General features: G+C 37.7%; 2 protein-coding genes and 1 pseudogene across 3 annotated transcripts; 1 reads left to right on the forward strand and 2 right to left on the reverse strand.

Moving 5' to 3' along the window:
* Nucleotides 1-8377: 8377 nt before the first annotated feature.
* On the forward strand, nucleotides 8378-15182 carry LOC103955100 (ubiquitin receptor RAD23b). Of its 2 annotated transcripts, none has more exons than XM_009366974.2 (12): nucleotides 8378-8576; nucleotides 8998-9159; nucleotides 11911-11949; nucleotides 12044-12120; nucleotides 12209-12247; nucleotides 13032-13209; nucleotides 13280-13414; nucleotides 13485-13550; nucleotides 14150-14197; nucleotides 14286-14395; nucleotides 14677-14764; nucleotides 14844-15182. In XM_009366974.2, the coding sequence occupies exons 1-12, from the start codon at nucleotides 8511-8513 to the stop codon at nucleotides 14958-14960; spliced, it is 1125 nt and encodes a 374-aa protein (XP_009365249.2). In that variant the 5' UTR covers nucleotides 8378-8510; the 3' UTR covers nucleotides 14961-15182. The 2 variants fall into 2 exon arrangements, with proteins under 2 accessions (XP_009365249.2, XP_018504898.2); XM_018649382.2 differs by having other exon boundaries at nucleotides 13041-13209.
* Nucleotides 15183-19651: 4469 nt separating this feature from the next.
* Nucleotides 19652-23045, reverse strand: LOC125473642 (annotated as a pseudogene).
* A 73-nt stretch (nucleotides 23046-23118) lies between these two features.
* LOC103955099 (probable serine incorporator) lies at nucleotides 23119-27412 on the reverse strand. Its single transcript, XM_009366972.3, is given in 8 exon segments — nucleotides 23119-23617; nucleotides 23967-24100; nucleotides 24102-24187; nucleotides 24783-24957; nucleotides 25051-25162; nucleotides 26044-26283; nucleotides 26600-26829; nucleotides 27256-27412. Coding segments are annotated over 7 exon segments (1221 nt in total). The 5' UTR covers nucleotides 26784-26829; nucleotides 27256-27412; the 3' UTR covers nucleotides 23119-23327.
* Nucleotides 27413-27763: the final 351 nt, after the last annotated feature.

The following is a 27763-nucleotide window of genomic DNA, read 5'->3' on the forward strand; positions in this document are numbered from 1 at the left end:
TGTGTGTTATTCCCTCTACACAATGCCTTTATTTATAGTAATAAGAGAGAGAATAAATCCTTCTCCTCCAAAGAATACAAGTCCATATAGGAAAGAATAACTAGAATAAAATCTAATCTAAGATTTACACAATCACACTTAAACTAGAAGTTTATAACACTCTCTCTTGAGTGTGTAAATACTCAAGTAGATTCAACATTATGTAGAGGTTGAGAAAGTCGACTCGTTGACATTGATTCTAGGAACACTTTATTCTCAATAAGGTAGGAACTTGCATAAGGAAGTAAGTCTCACAAAAAAAAAAAAAAAAAAAAAAAAAAAAAAAAAAAAAAAACCCTATGGCTATGGTAAAAACCCGAGTAAGGACAAAACCCATAGTCTAAGGAAGAATGCATGAGAACAAAGTCAAATGAAACGTCTACGGGATGTCATCAGGGATATGATCAACCCAAGGTGGGTGCCTCGTCAAAATCTAGTTAGGTAGCAAAATTCCTGTGGGAAAATGCTCTTAATCATAGGCAAAAAGAGTACATTAAGATCTAACAAGTATATTTCAAGATATGCCTCCTTATTTTGACACAATTCCAAAGAAAACTAACAATGTTACAACTCAAAAAGTTTACACTTACCAATTCCTTGAACAAGCTTCTGAAACGTCGTCTTCGGTAGTGATTTAGTGAAGAGGTCGGCCAAATTGTCTTGTGAACGGATTTGCGTGACTTCAATCTTCTGATGCTCTTGTTATTGATGTGAGAAGAAAAACTTCGACGCAATGTGCTTGGTGTTGTCTCCGTTGATGTAACCACTCTTGAGCTGTTCAATGCATGCTGCGTTGTCTTCATAGATCGTCGTCAGGACATCAACAACGGGATAAAGATCGCAGGAGCTTCGAATATGGCCCACAACTGCTCTTAACCAAAAGCATTCCCGAGTTGCTTCGTGTAAGGCGAGAATTTCAACATGATTAGACGAAATGGCAACTAAGATCTGTTCAGTTAATCTCTAAGAGATTGCAATGCCTCAAATGGTAAAGACAACCAATTTGGGAATGCGCCTTGTGCAAATCAGATAAGTATCTTGCGTCGACATAACTAATAAGGCGAGATTGACTCAAGATAAGGAAGGTGCGGCATCACTCGAGGATCTATAGGGATAGAACGAGCCCAAATCTATAGTACCCTTAAGGTAGCAGAAAATGTCTTTAACACCAGTCCAATGTCTGTGTGTGAAGAAGATGTCGGGTCTAGTGCATTGAGCTAAGTACAATAAAGCGTCTATTGCACTTAGATAAGGAACTTCAGGCCCCAAAATCTCTTTATCATCCTACTTGGGACGGACGGGATCTCATTTTGCATCTAGCGATCGAACGACCATAGGAGTACTAAGATTCCATCTGAGTGGTGCTTTATCTCAAGACCGAGAAATATCAAGTCTTTCCTAGATCTTTATCTCAAATTCTAACTTCAGGTGTGCAGCAGTTCTCCTGAGCTCTACAAGAGTTCCAATGAGGTTCATGTTATCGACATATACTGCAACTATCACAAAACCAGAATGTGATTTCTTAATGAACACACAAGGGCATAGTTCATTGTTCACATATCCCTGACTAGTCAAATACTCACTTAGACGGTTATACCACATTCTTCCTGATTGCATCAAACCTTAGAGTGAACGCCTTAGCCGAATTGAGAACATGTTCCAGGGTTTGGAATTATTTGCTCCAATCAATGTAAGTCCTTCGGGAACTTTCATATAAATTTTCGTATCAAGATCCCCATAAAGATGCGCAGTTACTACATCCATCAGCTACATACTCAGTTTTTCAGAAACTACCAAATTGATAAGGTAGCAAAAAGTAATCACATCCATAATAGGTGAATAATTTTTGTCATAGTCAATCATGGGGTGTTGTGAGAAGCGTTGTGCAACAAGACGTGCTTTGTAACTCAAAATTTTGTTCTTCCCATTATGCTTCTGAACAAAAACCCATTTGTCGCCAACGGGCTTCATATGTAAAAGAGTAAGAGCTATAAGTCTAAAAACCTTACGTTTCGCAAGTGAATCGAGTTCGACTAGGATTGCTTGTTTCTAGTTTGACCAATCAGTTCAATTAAAATCTCACGATTCTTGGGAGGTGGATTCGTTTCTTCGAGGACACTTCCATAATCTAGAATTTCCTCATGAGTTAGATAGAGTAAGTAAGCGATAGTCGGATTCACGGTAGGCTCTTAAGGTGCTTGTGTCGTAGGTTTCCTCTTCCAGGGGTGTGAATCCTTTGAACCAAGAGGTTTACCACACTTATGTGTAGGGGCTAACGATTGCTAGCAGCTAATGTACGTCGATCGGCTAAAGTGGCGTCCTAGGCCTCCATGAGGGAAGTCCGTGTACATTTGGTACATCCATCTTTGCAGGCACATTTGCAGCTGGAATATGTGATATTGTCACTTGCGCTAGATCGGTGAAAGCATATGGCATGCTCTGAGCTATGCTCTGAAGATCTAATATGCGTTGCACTTCAGTTTCAAACTGAGAGGTGTAGGGATCTAAATGAGACAAAGTGGGAGTCATCCGTGATAATTTGCATCGTTCATCAACAACGGTGACTTTCTTATCTCCCTCTAACGACGGGAAGATTGTCTTATAGAAGTGAAAATCTGCGAAACGAGCAGTAAAAAGATCACCTGTCAAAGGTTCTAAGTAACGAATAATCGAAGGAGAATCATATTCGACATAGATTCCCATCATTTGCTGAAGCCCATTTTTGTACATAAGGGCGGCGAAATCAGCACATAGACCGCACAACCAAAAACATGCAAATGCGATATGTCGGGTTTGTATTCAGTATCCAACTAAAAAGTGTTATATGGTTGGGTCGCAACAGACTTTAGGCGGACCAACATGGTTGCACGCAATATTGTATGGCCCCAAGCAGTAATCAGGAGCTTGGTAAGTATGACCAACGATCGAGCAATCATTTGTAATCACTTAATGAATGCCTCTGCTAGGCCATTCTGGGTGTGAACATGGGGTACTGAATGTTTAACTTCAACCCCAATTGACATACAATATTCATATGTGAACTCTCCAGCATTATCCAATCGAATAGATTTGATCGGATAATCAGGATGGTGAGCCCTGAGCTCGATAACATGAGCCAACAGTTTGGATAATGCGTCGTACCTTATGGATAACAAGCACACATGTAACCAACGTATGGAGGCATCAACCAAAACCATAAAATATCTAAATGATCCGCATGGAGGGTGAATCGGTCCACAAATGTCCCCTTGAATCTTTTGTAGAAAAATATGAGGATTTGAATGAATCTTGTCATAAGAAGGCTTAATAATAAGCTTCCCCATGAAGTAGGTTTGACATGCAATTCCTTGAATTGAACCTAAACTTCGGGTTAGTGGATACCCATGTGATGATTTAAGGATACGGTGCATCGCTGTTCGTCCAGGAAGTCCCAAACGATCATGCCAAAGTGTAATTTCATGCGCAGTCCCAGAGTCGAGCCAGTCACATAGTGGCTTTCTATAGGGCATATGGTCATAGTATACAGACCACTCGAAATACGCTCCATCTTCCCTAGAATAATCTTCTAGCCATATTAGTAGGAATTTATGCATAGAAATTCAACTCCATTTTCTACATAGGTTTCAACATGGCAATTATTATCTCTAATGTCCTTAAAACTCAACAGCGTTCTTCTAGAACGTGTAGAATAAAGTGGCTCATCAATGGTCAAAATTGTACCATTGGACAACATTATATGTGCCTTACATCCTTTAATCAAGTTGGATGGGCCTGAGAGGGTTGTTAGAGGTGCATTCTTAGGTATGAAGTTAGTGAAATAGATACGTTCATGCAAAACGGTGTGCGTGGTTGCACTATTTGCCAACCTACTAACTTCCCTACTAATCATACCTAGAATGAAAATTAATTTGAATTGATCACATGCATAAAAGTTCTAAAAGCAAATATCCATTCAAAATAATTTTAAGTATTCAAGGATGGTAATTAATTAAAAACTTAATATCCAAAAACAAATCACCAACAAATAATCCAAACATAAAGGAAAATTGTTTAAAATTAAACCCAAAACAAGAGAGGGGTTCGGCCACAAGGTGGAATTCGGCACCAATGTCTAAATTTCAACTAGAAAAATAGTTTATTTCTAAGATTCTAATCTTCCATAAGGGTAACAACATCTTGAAAGTCAAAAACCTTCAGCTTGGTACTCTCTGGTTTATCCACTTGCATAAAGTTGATTCAAACTTCTTATGACGAGAATGATTTTAGCTACAGCCTTCTTGGGAGCTCAGCAAACACGGGACCAATTGTCTTTTGAACCACAGCGATAGCACATATCCACATCTATGGTTCTAGGTGATTTGCCCTTATTCTTGAAGTTTGGGGCTTTGAGAGCGAGGTTAGGGCGCTTGTAGGCTTTGTTTCCTCCTTTAGATGGGCATTGGCTCTGTTGACCTTGATGAGGTGGCTTCTGGCAGCCCCAATAGGTTAAGCTTGATGATTTTTCATCAACAGCTGATTCTACTTTTCAACGAGAAGTAAAAACATAGATCAAATTCTAAAACTTAGTGAACTTTTGAGCTTTATATTGTTGCTGCAAGACAATATGAGTAGTAGAGAAGGTCGAATAGGTCTTCTACAAGAGATCCTCTTTAGTCAAGGTATCGTTACAGAACTTGAGAAGTGATCGAATTCGACAAACTTCATAATCATATTCATTCACAGACTCAAAGTTTTGGAAGTGCAAATGTTGCCAGTCATGTCTTGCTTCAGGCAAGAAGATGTCCTTTTGGTGATCAAAGTGACCCATAGTGCTTGTGGATCTTCCTCAACAAGGTACTTGATTTGCAGGGCGTCATGAATATGTTTTCGGATGAAGATCATGGCAGTGGCTTTCTTAGCTTTGCCAACCGGCTTCTTTGTCTCATCTTCAATGGTGGGACGCAAATTCTTTACAGTGAGGTGGAGCTTCACATGTTGAACCCATTTGAGGTAGTTTTTTCCAGAGACCTCCAAAGCGGTAAAGTTGAGTTTGTTCAAATTCGACATGTTCCTATCACAAAATAAATGGATAAGATGTGATTAGTGTATTGGATAAAAAATCAATCTATTCACATGGAAGTAGAACATTCAGGTTCTAATAAACATGTATTGGTTTAAATTCGCATGAACAACTTCAGGTTTTCATGGGTGACGTTTTTAAGGAAAACTTCAGGTTTTCAAACAAGGCATGTTACAGAAACTTCAGGTTTCGAAATAAGTATGAACTTCAAATTCATATGTTCCTGCAGATAAACACAAATATATATATACAAATATGTGCAATAAGAAAATATGCAAATAGAACATCAAGTCTATATTTATAATTGAATTAATTATTTGGACTCCGGGCCAAATTTGAATTGTGGGTTAAAAAATTATAAAACTGATAGGATTAAAAGCACACCACAATGTAGAAAACAAATGTCCTATTAATTTTCCTTATTAACAATAAGATTTGTCAATTGTAGCATATGAAAATAAGGGTCTTTCCCTCAGAAGATTGTTTTATCTAACTACTTAAAATGTCACAAAAACTAGGCTGTTGTCCCTACTGACCAGCCACTGAAAAATAATTATTAGACCAACTTACACTTATCTAAAGTCTACAAAATTTTATATGCAGATACTAGACACACAGAGCTACACTCACACAAATTTTTGGGATTTTTGGAGTTGATTTGCTATTTAAATTAAATCGAACAAAAACAAGAAAAAAATAGATTTTAAGTTGTTCGCAGATTAAGAAAAACGAGTTAGGGGAATTGCTATCCACCACCAAATAATCATGCAAACATGTTATGTTTCATTCAAATTCCTTTCATTTCCAGATGAAGATGCTCAAGTTGGCTCAATGTTAGAACTCAACCTATTACTCTTTCTTATGTTGTATGTTAAGAGAATGGCGTTTTCAACTTAACTTAGTCCCTAACATGCAATCTAGAATGGTGTGTTCATAGATTTAACAAATAGAAATCATTAAGAATGAAAAGAGTTTGAGTCATCACAAGGCATCGTAAGTACTAGCGTTGTCTTACTTATCCTAGAAATTGATTCACATGTTAATCGCAATTAACAAGTACTACTCTAGAACATATGTAGATCCTCATTCGACAAAGGTAGACACACACATATTCATAGCATTAAAATCCTAGATATGCTTACTAAGTATGCATCCGTAGAAAACACATAAAGAATTCATCAATGAGACAAGTAGTGAACCAATTTTCATCCATTCATAAAAGTAATTCAAACGAAATGTCATAACAAACTTGCAATCATATTTGTCGGTTTTGACAAGCTGCATGGTTAGTAAATACTTTAAAGCAAATACAACAGCTAGAAGCTCCTTCTCTATTGTTGAATAATTCAACTGTGCATCATTGAGTGTTCGTGATGCATAATAGATGACATGTGGCACTTTGTTGACACGCTGTCCTAGAACTACATCGATAGCATAGTTTGAAGCATCACACATTAACTCAAAAGGTAAACACCAATCTGGTGGCATGATCACATGAGCCGTGGATAACAACTCCTTAAGTTTGTTGAATGCTACCACACACTTTTCATTCATATCTCTCTCCCTCCCTCCCTCACTCTCTCTCCCCTCGTCAGATATTATCGACGAATCTATGATGACGGGACGACCGTATCTGGAAAGCGATGGGGATAACAGTCTAGCACCACTGCCTAAGATCGCTTATGAGCACCTAGGCGGGCACATAATAACTCCCCAATTTTGTCCATCGTTTAGCACCCAATCAGGATGACACCTCATTGCCGAGCGCCTAGTGGCCGTCTAGGTCACTTTTTAGAACATTGAATAGGACTTAGAAAGCGTCCAACCTCTTGCCGCTTCGCAAATCCTTCCTTGGCTGCGGATATGAAAAGTGTTGAAGTGAGATTAATAATCCCAATTGCCATTCAGTAAAATCATATGAAGGGTGCTGGAGTAAAATTTCCTAAGTAAAATCATAGTTCTAAAGCACATCACAGGTGCCACTCAGTATTACCGTCTGGTGGTATTCCTCTTCACTTGTAAGTGAGATGTCTTAGGTTTGAATCTCATGGATGGCGAATTCGATACCAAATTAGGTTGCCGATTGTGTAGTTTAGCTGAGCTTTCCATCCCCGTGGTGTAAAATATATCGTGGTACTAAAAATAAAAAATAAAAATCACAATCACAGTTTTTCCAAAACCTTTTCAAAATATATAAAGTATAACCTAAAAGTACTGGTTGTGCCCACACAAGTCTTTCTTCTGAATACTTGCTCAATTTGTCAATCTAATCACCATCATTATCATTACATAATCCTTCTCTGGATTGAGACCTACCACTCGCGTTCATTGTTTTCGAATGATCACAAAGATCCAATTGCCACTTATTTTATTTTACTTAACCACCATACGCCTCAATAAATAAGTATACGAATAATTCATTCTATTTCGAATATATGAATCTCACCACAAAGCTTTCAGAATAATAACTAGTCATCAAACAATCCAATATTGTGTAGGAATGACATGCTATCAATATTATATCTACGTGTAGGACTGGTATCGGCATCTATTTCATCATTGCATCTCCTTTTTGTATCCAGTAGAAATGAGTCACATCCAAATCCATACTCTTTAAATACACTATCATGTAAACCATTTGATTCAATCGTCACTTTTAGGATTGTGGATTGTCTTTGGACTTGCCTCACTTTGTATTAGTGTGTTTTATTTTAAGAGAAAATTATAGCAATGGCCCTTCAACTTTTACTTAATTAAAGCTAGTCCCTCAACTAAAATCTATGACTATTGGTCTCTTAACTCATCAAATGTGTAGCTATGGTCCTTTTCGTCAACTCTGTTAAAACTTCTGTCAAAATGAGTCACGTGTCATGCACGTGAGGTCGAATCAAAGGGCAAATATAGAAAACCAAATGAAAAAATTGTAACAATGGTCCCTCAACTTTAACCCAATTAGAGAAATGGTCCCTCAACTTTTATCCAATTGTAGCAATGGTCATTCCAACACGCGTCATTTTGACGGAATTCTAATGGAGTTGACAAAAATGACCATAGATGCACGTCCTGATGGGTTAAGGGACCAATGGTCATCAATTTTTAATTGAAAGACCATTACTCCAATTGAGCTAAAGTTAAGGGACAATTGCTACAATTTTTTCTTATTTTAATTAAATTAGTTGCTTGACCTAAAAAATAAAAAAAATATCTGTAAAAAGTCACGTGCGCCACTCGTGCATTCCAGTATTTATTACGGAGGAGATGAAAAGCGGACACGGTACACTACTCGTTCCCTGCACTCGGTTGCCTTCTCTTTAAAGGCTTCGGCCTTCGCTTTTCTAGGGTTTTTTTTTCCTCACTCTCTCTCCCGAGCCAGTCGAGACGCTGTCGTTTCTGGACTTGCCAATCTGCTGAGATGAAGCTCACTGTAAAGACCCTCAAAGGCAGCCATTTCGAAATTAGGGTTCAGCCCACTGACGCCGTGAGCATCTTTCTTCTTGTCCTTTTTTACTTTTTATTTGAATTTTGAATTTTCTGCTTCTATTCAGTCTGTTTGGCTGGTAAGAAAATAAGGAAAGAAAATCATGAGAAAATTTGAGATTTTGTAACTTTGTTCATATCTTATTGCTTGCACAATGTCAATCCAGTGGAATATGTTTTATTCCTTTCCGCTTTTGGGAACCACACTCCACACCAATGGAGTAAATGTTGTTAAGTTTGCTTATATATTTGTATATATCCAAATTTGAATTTTGTTTATATGCCTGTTTATTCGCATATCACGTGAGCATAATTGCAGATAAGAATGGCTATAACATGTAGTGGAAGGTGGTGTATGTAGGAGAAGCTTGATATTGAAATTAAATATATGCATAATGTACTTATGTTAATGTGAATATAAGGTTATGGCTGTGAAGAAGAACATTGAGGATGTACAAGGAAAAGATAATTACCCATGTGGACAGCAGTTACTGATTCATAATGGGAAGGTCTTGAAAGATGAAACTACATTGGCTGACAATAAGGTCACTGAAGACGGTTTTCTTGTTGTCATGCTTAGCAAGGTATTTCTCTCTTAAATCATAGGCAATGTGCTAATTATATTCAAAGTAACTCTTATTCTGATACGGCAACCGATTTTTGTTGATTGATTTCTTCATCAATTGTAGGATTTCATTTAGTAAAGAAGTTTATTATTAGGGGTATTTGGCAAATTCCAGTCATAGAATCGGTAATAATATATATTTTATCAGGCTTAAGTCTGACAGATGTGTTTTGTCTGATCTTGATTGCCATTACTTTCCATCCTTCGAAACCGTAAGTTGTTCAGAAACACAGAATTGGTAATGCCATACTATTCTACTAAAAGCTTGTATATACTATAATTTAGTGCGCGACTTTAGTACTGTGCCTCTTGGCATGCACTCATGTGCGTGTCAACTGGCTCTTTTTTATATTGAATATCTATATAGAAGGGAATAAATAATGACCAGTGAAAGCAAATCAAAAGAAAGGTTGGGTTAGCTCAACCGGCCACATGGAAAAATTACTCGGATTTCGCATGTTCATTTAATTTTTCAGTTTAAACAATTACCTTTTTGCTGTTTATCCTTCTTTAATTAAGTTGTCGTCTTTTTAGATATGGAATTAACAAAGGGCATTGTTGATATTTTGTATGCTTAGGATATGAGAGTGATTAATTATGGTTAAGCATTAATATTGGATGAATAATTAGTAAATCTGGCAATACACACATGTTTCCACACCTCTAATTCTGGAAGATGAAAAGCTTCACTAGTTTGGATTGTTTGTGATTTAATCAAATTGATTAGTCTAACAATGCTTAAGATATGTTTGTGATTATTCTGGCATCTAAAGTACCATGATGGCATTTGTGAGTAATATCTCAAGGTAATTGTCATGATATGGACTGCATGATTACAACGTTTATAACTAGTGGAGCTTCCATGAATGTGCCTAACAAAGATATATATATATATATATATATATATATTTTTTTTTTTTTTTTTGCTTTTCTTCTGACTAAGGTGCATGAATCAATCCAACTTTAGAGGGTTAAGGCCTTTTCTTAACTGAATAAAATGATGTAATCAACAAAAAAATATATAATCTTTTAACTTCTTCGGGTATGTCTGTGAGTGTGGGAGGAGAGAAGGGGTCCAAGAGAAGAAAAGTAGCAGGAAAATATTAAAAATGAAATTAGGTAAGGAAGAGAGGACCCTTTTAAACTAAGTCATAGTTGATATCAGTGATGCAAATCTTTTGGGTGGTTCGGATGTAGAGGAATGGAAGAATCTCTGAGGGGAGCAAGGGATGAGGAGATGGTTCTTCTGTGGGATGAATTTGTTTTTGGCTTCCTTTATGGTATTTGCATTTTCAAAATTTAGGAATAGTTATTTTCGGGCTATATTGCATGCTGCGGTATTTTGTTGGTCTGCTGCCATGTATCTTTGTTTGTTAGTTGATTTTGCTGTCTTTGTTGAATTGTTTAGCTAGCATCTTCTTACTACACCATTGGACAACTTGTTCCCTACATTCATAGGGATTTGACATGAAAACGGAGTGCCGGCTGTCGACTACCTGATGCCCTCCCCTTCCTCCTTTATCCGGGCTTAGGACTAGTAGCATAAGATAAACTTAAACACGCGGAGTTTTTTTTTTTTATTTATTTTTTTTTTTATTTTTATTTTCTTTTTGAGCACAAAGATATATTTTACACTAAGGGGAGGGGGAGTTCGGCTAAGCCACACAATGGGCAACCTAATTTGGTCTCGAATTCGCCATCCACAAGATTCAGACCGAAGACCTCTCACTTACAAGTGAAGAGGAATACCACCATATCGTAGTACTGAGTGGCTACACAGGCGGAGTTAACACCATAATTAGTAGAACTATTATTAAAAGAGACTGTGTTTAGTGTTAGAGGGGTAGAGTTATTATTAACACCATAATTAGTAGAATATGGGACAGGAAAAATACTAATAATTTACGTACATATGCTTTTTGAATATTTCAAAATTTGATTTAAAACATGTGAAAAAAATACGTGTAGGGCATGTGAATACACCTATATGATTAAAAAAAAAGTATGTAAAAATATGCATGTACTTTTATAATATATTTGATTTTTATGAAAACTGTATAATCAGAAATGTATGGAGATGGAACATTACATGTATATTATGTGCAAACTTTCTGACTACTGTTAAACTGTTGGAGGTTGCCTATATCTTTAACTTATGTTACAAACTTGGGAAACATTCGTTGAAGAAAGATGCCTATTTTCAGCTGTTATGATTGGTGAAAATAAGGTCAACTAAGCACCAATGAAGAAAGGATGCCTAGTTTCTGGTGGTATACTTACAGTTTATTCTATTACAGTGTATTAGGTATAATCCTAATTAAATTTTTTTGAATGTACTATATATTATTATTGGTGGTTTTTGAAACATAAGGTTGCATAAGGCTGCACAAGTAATGGAACTATCATAACATGTCTGTTCCAAAGATATAAGTTCTCATCTCCCTGTACTTTGCTAATCGGATTGGTTCACGTTATGACATGCTGGGTTTTGTCTTAACTATGACAAGTCTTCTGTGAATTGTTCTTGCGTAGTTGTGGAAGTTTAAATGCCAGCACATGTTTGCTTTTCAGATAATCATTCTATTATGAACATTAACCAAGATTGGCGGTGACTTTAGAAACATGTTTTATTGTGTGCTTTCTCTGCAATGTGCATATACTCTTGTTCCTACCATTCATTCTAAATTTTTCTTTCTGGCAATTTTCACAGAGTAAAACTTCAGGCTTAGCAGGGTCTTCTTCTGGTCAGGTATTATTCTTGATATTAGTTGCTAGGCATTTGTTAATTTATTTTTGGGTATATTATTCATGTATAGGCTAAATGCTGTATCTCTGTGTTACAGCTTGCCTCTACAAATCCTTCTACAACTCCACCAACCGCAGATTCTACAACCAGAAGTGAAGCTCCCATACAAGCACCGTGAGTTAACAACTACATCACGGGCAACCTTTTAAACCTGTGTTCATATTAAATTAGATTCATACTTTTACTTTTTGTGCTGCGGCAGACCCTTACAGAGTACCACATCTGCTCCAGACACTGCTAGGTATTGTTCTTTCTCCTGATGTTATATTTGACAATACGTACAAACAACTTGTATGTGTAAATGGTTAAAATTTGAATTACCTTAGATTGTTGCATATGATGCTTGCATTAAGCTGCAGCTGTTACTAAGGATTGAAGTACATCAATTAAAGTGAACTTTATCAAGCATCTTTTGATGGAAATCCTTTGTTTGAGTTAAAAGGCTCATCTTTTGACACTCCTACTCATGTGGATAACTAGAGTCATCTCGTTGTCTTTCCTCTTGTAGCCTTCATTGTTTTGTTCTTATGATTTTCGCCTTGTGTTACTTGTATAGCTGCTGGAACCTTTTATTTAAGTTTATCTATGAGAAGAGAGTGTGTAGTCCTTGTGTTACTTTTGAACAAGGCAGTGTGGATTGGTGGTGTGTCCTATTCACATATAATTAGAAATTAAGGTTGAATTTGGCGGCCAACTGTTAATACAACATACGAACCTTAAAGTCAAGTTCTTGAGCTGAGCTTAGTGTGTTACCATGCTGTCTGTTAATGTTTACCTATCTCTTGAACACGCTCACTTAGATAGATTTCGTTAAGAATTAGTTAGGCCACTATAAGTTAAATTGTGAATTAGGGCTTAGTGGAACTATCCTTGTTGGGACATTGGCTGCTTCAAGAAACTGCTTTCATTGTCCGCTTTTCATTTTTCAATTTGACTTAGAATAACAGAGTTGGGTTCCTCTTGCCATAGTTTATTACTTTTACTAGTATAACATAATGATCTTAAGTCCTCTGTTACAACTGCAGTGCGCATAGTGATACCTATGGTCAAGCTGCTTCAACTTTAGTTGCTGGCACTAATCTTGAGCAGACTATTCAACAAATAATGGATATGGGCGGTGGCAACTGGGACAGAGAAACAGTTACACGTGCCCTACGAGCAGCTTATAACAATCCAGAGCGAGCAGTGGACTACTTGTACTCTGTATGTCTATTCTTAAACTTGTTGCTGTGATGTTGATCCATTGTGTAGCTGCTGACATACTGTTCTTCAGAGTATTCCAGAAACAACAGAAGTTGCAGTTCCTGTAGGAAATTTCCCTGCAAGTCAGGCAACTGAGACAGAGGCAGCCAATGCTGCTCCTGTCTCTGGCGCACCTAACTCTGCTCCTTTGAATATGTTTCCTCAGGTAAAACTCAGGCTTGTTGGATGTTTTTGTGCATTTATTGAGGCATTGTATCTGAACTGGAATCCTCCAGGAAACACTCTCTGGTGCTGGCGCTGGGGCACTTGGATCCCTCGACTTTCTTAGGAATAATCGGCAGGTAAACTTGTTGTCATGATATATCCAGGCTATGGTGTACATTTTGTATATTATAAACAATCACATAAACTTGATTGAACCTGTTGACAATTTTATTATTTGACCATGTTAACAATTGGCCTATATATCTATTATATCTTGCAGTATCAATTTTGTCAGTCTCTCCTTTCTGTTTATATTTGGTATCATAAACATAAACAAAAACACAAGGTTGAGGTGGACATTTTTGAAACCTCTGGATTAAATTTGACGTGTATGGAGAACCACAAATACCATTCTTAAGATTTGGAAATTTTGCTACGATAATGTGTATTTTGGTTCTTATGTAAACGTGCAGATAGGGTAGGTGGGGCATGTAGTGAGGGGATGGTAGATAATTGTAAATTGATCCTATCTCTTTCTTTATTTTCTTATTTATTCTTGTATTTTCAAAGAAGTGGAGGACATTAATCCTCTGTTGCAAGCAATGTTTGGCTAAGCTATGTCATCTTAATGGTTTATATATATTCCCAATGCATCAAGTTGTACTCAGTTTGTTTGCCTTATTCACTTGTCAGTGCTGAAAGGTTTGTTTTTACATTTTTCTTGTTTCCATCATAGTTCCAAGCACTGCGCTCAATGGTGCAAGCAAATCCACAAATTTTGCAGGTCTGCATTTGCTTTGCGTCTTTGACATTAAATATTGTGATGGTTTCTTATAAATGTGTTAAATAGTTTCATGCTGCTTTTGTTACAGCCCATGCTGCAAGAGCTCGGAAAGCAAAACCCCCAGCTTTTAAGATTAATTCAGGAGCACCATACTGAGTTCCTTCAGTTAATAAATGAACCTCTTGAGGGTTCTGAAGGGTGAGTGTTGAAAGATATGAATTTGGTAGTCATAAACGGGGCCTGATAAAGTCTTTCCAGTTACATAATTGCTTGCTTATCAAGTACTTTTTCTCCACCCACTTATCTTCTGAGGCTCTGAGCCATCCCTTGGGTTCTCTTCAGCGCTTGTTCAAGCTAACCGTATCTTCACTGGTTTATGTTTCTAATAAGATATGATTGCCTTTTCAAACCCTGCATTGAATTTATTGAACTTGTCAAAATCATGATTTGTCTTTTTTATAAATTGCTCCGTCTTCCAGTGACATATTTGATCAGCCTGACGGTCCTGACCAAGATATGCCTCATGCCATCAACGTAACCCCTGCCGAGCAGGAGGCTATTGAACGTGTATGTATTCTCTCTGTTCCTGACAACTGTTACATAATATTTTTGAATGTGCTGATTAGTTCAGCATTCTCTATTACAGCTTGAGGCAATGGGATTTGACAGAGCGTTGGTCATTGAGGCTTTTCTGGCGTGCGATCGCAATGAGGAATTGGCAGCCAATTACCTATTGGAGAATGCTGGAGATTACGAGGATTGAATGATTGCCCTAAACACCTGGTTAAACTTTAACCCATTGGATTCAAATTGAATTTTTAAGTGTAACATTCTTTGCTCACTCCAGTTTTCTATGGATGTATTTTTTGCAAAAGATATCTCATGGCATCCGATTTTCGGCATCGAAGTCGATGGCAACTGAAATTTATTTGTAATTTTTCAATTTTGTCTAAGGTCTCCTAATATGATTTCGTGTTGACACCAACTCACGTACCATCCCTCTCACCTGTGTTTTATTTTTTTGGTTCTACTTCCAAGGGAACGCAATGGTGGGTTAGATCTGGTGTGGCGATTTTGGTGGCGTAACTTGGTTGGGGCTATTTTCTTGTTATGAGTTGGTTAGTTTTGTGACTTCATTGGACTCAATGCGAAGTTGATTTTCGTAGGACATGTACCCTTGTGGCAGCTAGCAAGGTGGAAGCAATGGCAACGATTAATACAAACGTATTGGTGGAACTACACTCAACAGTGCAATAAAAGTTGATTGATTTCAATAACATGAGCTATATCAACAAATTATGAAGGAATCTGTATGTCACTTCAACCCATTGGATAAATACACTGTATTTGAAAGTAAATTGATAATATTATACAAGTAGAAGCAAAGTTTTCTTGAGAAAATACATAACCAACGACGACATGCTGCAATTGCATTCATCTCCAATACAATGCTGCTGCATCCTTGATGCGAAAATTACTTGACACTCAAATTAAACCCTCGTTTGACAATTGTAGTAGAATGGATAAGTGAGGGATCGTTCTAGACCGGGGATTAGGAGGGCTTGCTAAAACCTTCTAAATTGACTTAAAAACATAAAAACTCAATATAAAACACTATTTAATGCTCGAAGAAAGCAAAACTAAAAATAAGAAAGATTAAGACTAGGACTTCAACGAAATAGGGGGGAATTGGATTTGGACGAATTTAAACTAAAATGGATACTTGGAAACAAAACAAATTGTAAATATGGATAGATTGCAAACAAGTGTTGTGAAATTAGATGGTTGGTGAATTAGCTAGAGGTTCTTTCTCCACACATGATATTTATGCATATGAATCAATTTCCAGTTATTCCTTCATTGAATTATGAACGACAATGCCCCAAATTAACCGTGACATCACTAGTTAACCCTCAGATTTTCCTTAAATTATTGGATTGGATGGCATCATTCGACAACCCAAAACATTCTCAAAAGTTCCCTACATGTCATCATAATAGAGATACAATCGAAGATCATTAAGAATAATGAAAACCATAAGCATTGACAAAGCACTTGCAACTATGACATCATGTTACTCATGCTAAGAATTAAACTTAACGCGATCGTGACAAGCGACCTTCACTACTTTCAAGTATAAGTTAGTAACGATTATGTGAAACCTTCTTAAACTTTAGCCACATATTCATGCATGCTAATTAAGTGTCGACCCTCAATCAACAAACACAAATAAGTTAATCATCAAATAGTTAAGCCAATTGCATTCACGAATCAAGAGTTCATAACCGGAATTCATCAATTCATATTACATAAATAATCATGGTATTGAAATCACCCCTAGCTAAAAAGGGTTTAGTTCCTCATAACTTTGAAATCAAAGAAACACCTAAACATTCCAACAACTCAAACGTGAATTGTATGAACGTTTAGGCCCTCTTATCTTCCATTCCTCGTATTACAAAACAAAGAGAATTGAATTTAAACTTTGAAATCAAAGAAACGCGTAAACATTCCAACAACTCAAACGTGAATTGTATGAACGTTTAGGCCCTCTTATCTTCCTCTTTATTGTGGCACAAGAACTAAGGGATGTTGTAGGTGTGTTGAATGGATTGGGGGATTATGGAAATGGAAGAAATGGAGGAAAAATGGAAGAAAAACTCACGGCTAGGGAGAAGATGGAAGTGTTTGTGGTGTGTTGTGTATGAAATGAGATGATGAATGAATGAATGAATGCAAGGGTATTTATAGGAGTAGTGGAGGGAACATATAGGGAGAGAATGGATGGGAGAGCATGTGAATGATAGCTAGGAGAATGATTAAAGGGGTGTGAATGGTTGGAAATGCATGTGGGTGAATTGGTGGTGCAATGATGAAAGAATAAGTGCATGTGTGTGTGTTTTGTGTTGGAATGAATGTGGATGCATGATGAAAAGTTAATAAATAATGCATGTAGGGTTAGGAAATAAAATCATAACTTAAAGGGGGGATGATTAAAGGATGTGGCTAGGTTGGAAAGGTGTGGAAGATGGATGGAATTAGGGGGAATGCATGGCAATGATGGGGAGTTCTTTGGTGATGAATGCAATGATGAAGAGTGAATAAATAATGCATGTAGGGTTAGCTAGGTTGGCTTTGTTTGGGTGCATGTGAGTTAAAGAGGGAGAATGTGGTGAAATGATGAAGTAGGAAGGTGGAAATTCATGTGAATGCATGTGAGTGCATGTGTGTGTGAATGGGTGTTTCTTGATGGTTTTGGGGTTGTGATGCATGTGAATGCATGTGGCTAAGGCTTGTTGATTGGGCTAGAGGTTTTGCATGGCTCAAAGGATTGTTTGATTGGGCTAGGCCCTTTGTTTTATGTCCAAAGTGCATACAAGGCTTTCAAATTCGTCCAACACTTTGGCTCCAAAAATATGCTATCCATTCCAAGCCCAATTTTGCTCCAAAATGCTCCAAAATGCATCTTTTTGCTTCCTTAGCCATATGAACCTAAAAACACACGAAAATGGCTTAAACTACTAAAACAACTATGAATTAACAACATAGATGCACGAAAACAAGCTAAGTAAGTCGCCTAAATATGCTCCTATCAATCCTCCTCCTCGGAGTCCATCCTATATCCCGAATTCATGCAAAGGCACCATAAATTATCAATTTCCATGAATATCGTTTATCTATTTCAGCGTATAATTATTTAATTTTTCTTCAATGGTGAGTGGCATAAAAAATGAACCGTTGAGATTGAAAATAAAACATCTAACAACTAAAATACCCGTACCATTGAGTGCTATGTAGCATTGAAGCCACACCCTTGCCCTGTCTTGTGCAATGGAGAGAGAGAGAGAGAGAGAGAGAGAGAGAGAGAGAGTGTGTGTATTATGCATGGGAAGGAAGGATTGAAGAAATGCCTTGTCAGTTTTCATACAAGATTATCGACTGAAGATTACCGGAGATGGATCACACTAGACTTTGATTGATGAGAGATGGTGGTCGGAGATGATACCTAGCGATTCATAACAACATACAAGTGAAAACACATGAGTTTTATATTAGAAAAACCAATATCCGTAAGCGTCAGATAAACAAGAGCTTAATTACCATAAGAGAAGAGCTGGATACTCGACAAGTTCCCGAGCTAGAACCTCAGTTCATTAACACGTTCAGGAACGAAGATTATCCATTCCATAGAACGAAACTTGTCCTCCAAATTCTGTCTGGTGACTTGTGCAGGAAGTCAGGCCACCCTCTTAGCTTCGGGCATCCAATTAGGTCTAGCCAAGAAAGGCGGGGCATTATTTTAATTTGAGAATCCTCTTGTGTGCAACTCCTTCCCCACTCCTCCCAATCCCACATGCAACAGAGGCTGAGTTGTTTCAGTTTCGGGAATGAAACAAATGACGATGATGATGACGATGAAGCTTGCGTTTCTAGTTGGTCTATTCCCAAAAACTCAGCCCCCACCTTTTTCACACTGGACAACCATTGTATAGACAGCCATTCAAGAGATGGCAATTTCCCTAAAGGAGGCAAAAACTCGCATTCCGGGCAAAAGTAAAGACCAAGCCTCCTTGTGCAGGGACATCAACCAATCAGGAGACACGGCGACACCATTATAACCCTGGATGATTAAAGTACTTACATTTGGATTTGGTTGTGAGGCATTCAGTGTTCCTTCATCGTTGCTTCCCCTTGGTGATTCCAGAGGATCACATTCACAATTGAAACCTAGTTCCAAACGAGCGACGTGTTTCTTATTCACCAATAGTGCTTTCTTGGCATCATTCGCTGCCTTCTGAGACAAGTGTATAATGGAAAGACGCCCTTCAAGCTGGTACAAGTTTTTCGGATCTTCTAACTTGAATCCTTCATTGTCGCCATTACAAATGGCATGAAACTGGTCTAGTGTTCGCAAACTTACTAATCTCCCAATCCCTTTTGGCCTTAGAAGATGAGAGTTCTCCACATGAAGATGCTTTAGCTTCATTGGCTTTCCCATGTCCTTAGGCAACTTTCTGAGATTTTCGCAACCAACAAGTCGCAAGGTTTGCAAATGGTATAAATCACACATGGTATCTAGTAATTCCACCAAACTCCAATTATGTGATAAATCAAGATACCTCAAATGTGATGAAATTGGGGTTCCACCATAAACCAATTGGCAATATGGGGAGTAGTCCTAGATCATATAAGCACATAGCAAACCTTGTCCCTCACCAATGTGAGACAACTCTCAACACGTCCCCGCACGTGTGGTGGATTTTCAAGCCTACACATGGACAATAACTGGGTGACATGAAGCGTGTGTGCCCATTGGGCTTCACACATGGACAACTTTGCTCTGATACCATGATGAAATTGAGGTTCAACCATAAAACCAATTGGCAATATGGGAAGTAGCCCAAGACCATATAAGCACATAGCAAACCTTGTTGGCGTCGACAGCCACACATTGGTGAGGGACAAGGTTTGCTATGTGCTTATATGATCTTGGACTACTCCCCATATTGCCAATTGGTTTTATGGTGGAACCTCAATTTCATCATGGTATCAGAGCAGGTTGTCCTCGTGTGAAGCCAAATGGCCACACGCACTCCATGTCACCCAGTTGTTGTCCACGTGTAGGCTTGAAAATCCGCCATATGTGCGGGGGCGTGTTGAGAATTGTCCCACATTGGTGAGGGACAAGGTTTGCTATGTGCTTATATGGTCTTGGGCTACTTCCCATATTGCCAATTGGTTTTATGGTTGAACCTCAATTTCATCAAAATGTATCAATCCACCTATCTCCTTTGGAACTTCGGTTAAGCTACCACTCAAATTTAATGTGCCAAGGCATTTAAGCCGTAAAATTTGCTCTAATGTAATAGTGGAAACCTCTGAGTTAGAGCTTACAAGGGTACGCAAATTTTTGCAGTGGTTAACATTAGCTGGAAATAGATACCAATCTGCAGATGTTAAGGTTAAATGACGAACCTTATCATCCAGCAGCTCCATTCTTTCAGCTCCGTCAAATTCCAAGATGAAAGATTCATTCTTTGTCAGATTATGCAAAAAGTCATGCACAAGATCATGCATTTTGCATCTTACTATATTTCCATCACAATCTTCCTCAAAATCTTGAAAGAAAGACCGCATTACTAAGTTATCGAAATGCATCTGACCTATTGTCTTCTTACCTTTGTTTTCTCCCACATTAAAATAATCTTGTGAGACCACAACTCAATCAAATTATCTTTATCGATCACATAATCTTTTGGGAAAACATAACAATATAAAAGACAGCGTTTGGTTGTTGAGGCCAAGTCATAATAACTTAGTAACAATGGTTGGAAAACTTGTTGCTCAACCTCTTCTAATTCCCATATCTTGCTTTAAAAATCATCTTCCCATTCACTATTTGTTTTCTTATACCGCATAAGACGACCTAAAGTCTTCGCAGCAAGCGGCAAACCCTCACACTTCTTTACGATTTTCTTGCCAATATTTTCAAATTTTCCAGTCTCGTTTCTCTCCTTGCCAAAGAATGCAATGTGAAAGAACAATGACCTACTGACTTCTTCGCTCAACTCCTTCAGATGGATGACATGAGTGGCTGACCCTATGATAGCAGCAACCTGTTCTTTTCGCGTGGTAACCACTATTCTACTGCCTAATGCACCAAGCTGTAAAGAATGCATCAATGGCTCCTACTTCCTATAGTCTTCATCCCACACATCATTTAAGACAAGGAGGAACTTCTTGCCCTCAATAGATTTACATATACGTCGCACTAAAGCCTCTAACTCACTGGGAATTGGGGTAGTTGAATTCCCATCTATACCCTCCACGATGGCTTTCGCAACCCTGACCTGTTCGAAAGTCTCCGAGACACAAACCCATATTCTTTTCTCAAAATAATGTTGATGCTTAAGCTTTGCAGCTGCTTTCTGATTAACATGTTCTGTTTCTTTGTAATTCAAAGCTTTTACTCTTATTTTGAAATGTAAGGCTCAGATTAAATCAAGGCTAATAGGCTAGATGTGTGTGTCTCATGGTATAACATCTCACTTATATGTGAGCATGTGAGATACACGTGAGTGTGTGTAATGGGAGAGTGAGTGCGCCTTCAAACGGCTATATCTCACCCCCACTCTATGTTTTGTAGCTGCAACTAATTCAGTCATAGCTGAATGAAATCAGAAATTTTCAGAACCCTTCCAACTTCTTTGCTCCTTCATTTTTCTCGTGTTTTTGTCTGAGTAGAAATCAAAATCTTACAGGTTTTCTTCTTGATTTCATACTCTGCAGCTTCTCAAAACACTAACAAATAAGCCTTTACCATTTCATCACTAAAAGCTAGTTGGGCAAAAGTAGTCTTTCCAATCCCTCCCATCCCTACAATAGGGATGACAAGGGGTCCCCTCCTTTCTTGACTATTCTCGCTCAGCAACATGCTCACTAAAATGTTCTTTTCGTTGTCTCGGCCAAACGTCCCAAATTTGTCGACAACGGAAGAACTTTTCAGTCGTTCAAGTTGTTCGACGTCTCTCTTTGCCTATTGAAAGTTATAACTTTGTCTTTCATTACTAATCGATGTTAACCTCTGGTTCAAGTCTCTTATCTTTACAGCAATCTCACGGCGAGAAATAATCTGATATTTGACTTGGCCAAAACAAATGCAAAGAGAGGGAAGGGGGAAACATGCCTTCTTTTTCTTAGTAAGATCAATAGAGATTTCACCTTCTTTTTCTTCTTTCTCAAATTTTTGCTTTAGTATCTCAGTGCTCCACTCATCCAACACATCGTCCATCTCACACGATACTTCCTTCACATCATTCAGCCAACGTCTCACATTGGCCTCCTTCACTTGTCTCTCCTCTGCGTCTTGAAGCACATCTTGAATAGCTCCGAGATTGCGAGTGAGACTTGCAACTTCGTTATTGACATTCGTAAAAAGCCTCACCTCTTGTTCCACCTGCTGAAGAATGACAGAACAACTGTTCTACCAGAAAGGAAACGAATGCTTCAGCCATTGATTTTAGGGTTTAGGGTTTGTTGAGGTTTGAAATATATCTACAGTTGAAGAGGGAGAAAACAGTTGTATAGGCAATGCAAACGACACAATTAGGGAAGATGATATTTGTAGTGCTAGAGCTATTCCCCACAACCAGCTTTATATGATGAGAATGAAGAATACTTGTAATGCAGATAAAGAATACTACACATGCGGTTAGCCATTACCAAGGAAAGGATTTTCCAAAATATGGGAAGAATTATTCTCTTCTTGTTTGTTAGCTTCATTCCTTCCTTGCAATGCGAAGAGTTTGTGACTCGGTTGGTTAAGAGCATTTACCCTGCATCCGAGGTCCTCAGTTCAAATACCCCCTATCTCGCATGTACAAAAATAAAAACTTGATTCCTTGCTTTTATTTTGCCTTTCAACTTCTTTTAACTTGTTCTCCTCTTCTTTCTCAATTTTCACTTTGAAACCAAAGAATCACTCACGTATACGAATCATCCTCGAGCACATCTTAAACAACTTGAACATCACTAGAGGGGGATGTGCTCCCCGCTCTGCACTCAAGTACAAAACCCTTTCACCGCAGTTTTGATTACTTTAGAAATATGATATTGCTTGCACAAAAATTGAAAAAAAAAAAAAAAAAAAAAAGGCCGTGACTCAATAATCTGAAATCATCGTGACCGTTCATTCTTTTGAAAAAGTTGTGTTGTTTGTCCATTTCGTATGTTATTGTTTGATGACTAAATGATCCCTTCAAATAACTTGATGAGCCAATGCAATAATTGTGACACCATTTTGTAACTCAGGCAGCAAGCAGCAATCAAATTTAGCGCTTTCTAACATCCTACGAAAAGGAGGGCATTCGGGTTGCATTCGAACCACATAGATAAAGGTGTAGAAAATAAAACACACAGGATGGTTTCGGGATATCGAAAGAAAACGATTTCAACCTCAATAATATGTATCTTTTCCGACATGATTTGGTTATTCTAAAGTCAAACACAAACCATTCTATTCACAGAGTTGATGGTACTTTTAAGTACAATAGAAGTAGCATACACACAATACATATACTTAATACGTCAATGAGCAAACCCTTTTTCTCTCGTTTGGTGGCGTCGGGGTTCAGAATTCCCTCTCGGGGAACAGAATAGGAGCCAAAAGAGACCAGATGTACAGACCTGCAGTTGCCCAACTAGTCACCATCCTCACCCACACAGATGGCCACCCAACATCCACCAACTTCCCGCTCTCCCCAACTGAGGCCGACCACCCTGTCAGAAGCATGGCCGAGTACATACTAGCAAGAGAGAAGATGATGTGGAAAAACGCATATGAATATGACACTGGCTTGGACTTCTCTTTTTCTTCGTGTTCATCAACCTTGTCTAATGGAAGCAGAGGCTTTCCAGCACCTTTGCCCAAAAATAAATAACAAAAGGTGCATCAGTTTTTTGCATAGGAAAACTGGATAGCCTCAGTGCAATCAAACATCAAATAAAATAGTTCAAGAAACAACCTCAACATAACCAACCATTGGAAAGGACAGTTTAACCACATTTTTCTCATATAGTATAGAAAAAGGAAACTGTTATTGGCACTTCAAAATCTCATAGTGCACCCCAAACTTTCTATATTTAGAGAAAGAAAAATACACTTATGAGGAGTGTATAATGAAATTTTTGGAGTGCCAATAATAGCACCCTACAGAGATTTCACAAATTGAAACAAACCAAGAGTTCTCAATGTTCCATAGAGAATTACCTGAGCGAGGAGAACTTGGTGGGGAGAGAAGAGTTGTGGAAGATCCAGCACGAACAGCAGAATAAACCACAGAAAGAACAGTCGTTAGCAACCCAAAGGTAAGGGTCCCGGTGGAAACAGCTTTGGAGTGCTTAGTCCCTAGGTTCACTGGCAAGTGCACTGTAGCAGAGGTATGTGCAGTACATAGATATAACTGACGCGGGCAAAATGCTGCCACTTACCTGTATAACATTAAAATCAAAATTAATCACAATACTATTCATAACAAAATTTACTCCACAGTACAAATATGCCAAGCAATATATACTCTTTAAGTTAACTGGATCTAAGATGGAGAAATGTGTTGCTCTCATCACCATAACCTGGAGAGAGTGATATTCTTCTGGTTTTGACCCAATTATTATGTTATCTACAGAACATGCTTAAATAAGTGTCAATTTATCATATACTTTCGAGTTTTAAATGCTTTTTTTTTTTGCGCAATCTTAAGGAAATAGAATAGGATGTTTCCTCCTGAAAAAAAATAAAATAAAACGGTGGATTTTATTGGCTCTGTGCTCTGTAATTCTGGTCTATCACTGAATCTATAACTAGTCTCTCTGCACATAAAGACAGTAACAATAATGCAACGATCTCACAACCTTATACAAGTTTTGTTAGTCATTTTTAATTTTTTTCAGTTGTACATTTGCATGCATGTATCATACAACTGTGGGGGCTGCTTTCTTCTTTTCCTGTTCTTTTCTTGATAACCAATTATCATTGGCTACAATAGTATGACAATAAAAGTAAAAATATGGATATTTACAAACTTACCGAAGGATGTAGTGCCACTATAAGAAACCCGAAGACACACATGAGAGTCATGACAATAAAGAAGGTGTTGAGCCCGCAGTCTTGTCCAGATGGTGTGAACCAATGGAAAAGAAGTCCAGAGAAGACGAATGTTGCCAGATAACAAACAAGAGAAACAACAAAAAGTGCAACGTACCTATATATAGCGAGGAAGATACAAGTTAAAATCAGTTAAAGTTGTAGAAATGTGAATTTGAATAATAGATACTAAAGAAAATAATACACGAACCAGAACTTCTCATCATATCCAACCCATTTGTCATTCCATCCATGAACAAAATCCAACAGAAGTACAACTTGTACAAGAAGAAAAAATCCTGAGCCAAACTTGGAAATTGTCTCTGCAAACATGATATTTCACCGTCAAATTTAGTCAAATAATTGAAAAGTTTTGACACAGTAGGATTAACAGATTAATCCAAATGCTATTGATACTCCATAAAGATCACTCTGCACTCCTCCCTTACGAAAACATAGGAGACAAATTTACTTGAAGGAGTACGGTTCGCCTTCAGATATTATTTTAATCTCAAATAGTGGTCCAATCTTCTCTCAGTTTCCTTGCATAACAGATCATGGTCAAAAAGCTTTTCTTTCACCAGATTACTCTAACAAAATCATGACAATTCTACAGATGCCTTAGAAGCTTGAATGTGCTCTAACCAAGGTACATTTAATTAACCAAAAAATTAAGAGTAATCTTTGATAGAGAACCAAAAAACTAATCATTCCACAGAAATATATGGAACAATTGTGGAGTTATAACTTAATTATTACTCTCTAAGTTCAACCTACGTAAGCCCATAATTAAGTTCTTCAATGTTTAAAGCCATTTAGATATAGCAATCTAACTATTTTTCAAAAGTCAAATTAATACTGAAAACTCAAAACAATGACTACATTCTAACATCAGAATTAAAACTTTAATGTAGGACTAACTGCATTCAATTTAATCATTTAAGCAATGGGTTCAACAGAAACTTCTTGTAGGTTCAAAATTTGTGATTGTTAATTGGGGCTAGACTTGGCGCAAAACCAAGCGCAGTGGTGGTCTAGGATTCATACAACCGACCCCGCTTAGGCGGGTAAGGCTTTGTTGTTGTTAATTAGAGCAAGAAACGCCAATTGCATTATATTTCCAGTGCTTGGGACTACTCAAAGAATAAAAAGGGGAAATTTCATTCACTATGAAAACAAAACCCTGATGGTTAGTAGTGTTTACCATAGAAGCTAACAATCTCATTTGGTACGAAAAACATGAAGATCACCAAAAGACACCAGCATATAACTTTCATCATCCATCCACCATGATGCAAACTATCACGGGGATCCTTCTGATTCTTCACACCAACCATCATAACTGATAAAATAGTGAAGAAGAGAAAATTCCCCAAGCTAACACGCAGCACTGCATCTGTTTCGAACCACTCCCTGTTATGTGTCTCATTAAACTGAGAAATCCCTGCATCAACAACCAACATGAGACTAGTGTCACATCCAACCACCATATACGATATACCACTAAACCCAAGAACCAAGTAATTCCTAATTTCCTCAAATTCAAAGTTGAATTAAAATTAGCTGATGAAATATAATCGTTCTCGTCACCTAGTTGTAGTCAAACTTCCACAGGAAGGTAAGATTCTTCACTCATTGGATGATACTCTATTATGATTTTCTTATAAAGCATTACAATACATTCAAAACAAGTGTACAGAATACAAGTAGATAACATAACACCACAGACTAATATTGGAATGATGGAAGAGATGGCTTACAGGGAATCTTTTCCAGGAGAGGAGCCGCAACCTCACGGAGAATCCATGAGACGATCAAAGAAAGCGCAAAGAGCCCACAGTATGCAATCCTAGCAGACCGGCGGCTAATACTTGACACCACCGTCCTGCAAGCATCACAAGCGCAAGCAGCGCAGCATGATGCCAGGCACGAAGCTGCCCACATCTTCTTCTTTCACACTTCACCGCCTATTCAATCTCTAATAAGCAAACTAATCAACAAAATCAAGAACTTGTCACACGAAGGTATAAAATTCGATAAAGAAACAACACCCCTGATTAAAATTTTGAACTAAATTCGAAAATTTTAAATAAATATCAGGCCTCGAGCTAATCGTCATTACCATTATCATTAACTTATTAGATTGCAGCTCAATTCAAAAATTGAACAAAGAAAATGAAAGCATGTATGGTTTGAAACTGGAACCCTAACAAGAAAAGAAACAAAATGGGTGTTTGTCAATTAAATTTCGATCAGATTAAGAAAAAGAAACTGATGCGAAAAACCCTAACCATGAAACAAAACACATGATTTAATTGATCAAATACAGATAAGAAAAGCGATGATTCAATAGATCAAAAACCCTAACCAAAAAGCTCTGGCTGTAAAGAATTGCAATCGAGGAGTGAGGACTTACCTTTGGGAAATTGAACGAGAGCAAAGGGTGAAGAAGGGGACGAATGATTAGAGCGAGCCTACTGAATTAGACAGACATAATAAAAGTAAAGGCTTTGCTTTTGGTTTCGGATTCGAATTATCTACGGTTTTTATTAAACGGTACCCGTTTTATCTCCACATGTATATATACAACCCTAGTCTAGAAGAAATAATGCTTTTCAATGAATATTTTTATTTCATATCAAAACAAGGTATATATACAACCCTATACAGATATGGGAAAGAATAAACATGGGAAAGAATAATTACATCCTAAACTAGGAAACCAATTGTAGTAGGAATCCCACAATTATAAGAATCCTAATACAAGTCAACGCTCCCCCTCAAGTTGGTCTATAGATGTTGCACATGCCCAACTTGTCTAGAAATCTGGAGAACTTGTTACTAGAAACCGCCTTCGTGAGAATATCTGCTACTTGGTCGTCCGTTCCTATGGGAGGAACCTCAATTACTTTATTATCTAGCTT

Source organism: the organism of the source record quoted next, unplaced genomic scaffold (genome assembly GCF_019419815.1).
Source record: "Pyrus x bretschneideri cultivar Hongxiangsu unplaced genomic scaffold, Pyrus_bretschneideri_v1 Contig90, whole genome shotgun sequence".
Classification (NCBI taxonomy): Eukaryota; Viridiplantae; Streptophyta; class Magnoliopsida; order Rosales; family Rosaceae; genus Pyrus; species Pyrus x bretschneideri.

Coding starts and splice junctions, on each gene's coding strand:
- LOC103955100 (XM_009366974.2), top strand. CDS start 8,511: ATGAAGCTCACTGTAAAGACCCTCAAAGGCAGCCATTTCGAAATTAGG. Junction 13,210..13,279: donor CAGTGGACTACTTGTACTCT/GTATGTCTATTC, acceptor ACTGTTCTTCAG/AGTATTCCAGAAACAACAGA. Junction 13,551..14,149: donor TTCTTAGGAATAATCGGCAG/GTAAACTTGTTG, acceptor TTTCCATCATAG/TTCCAAGCACTGCGCTCAAT.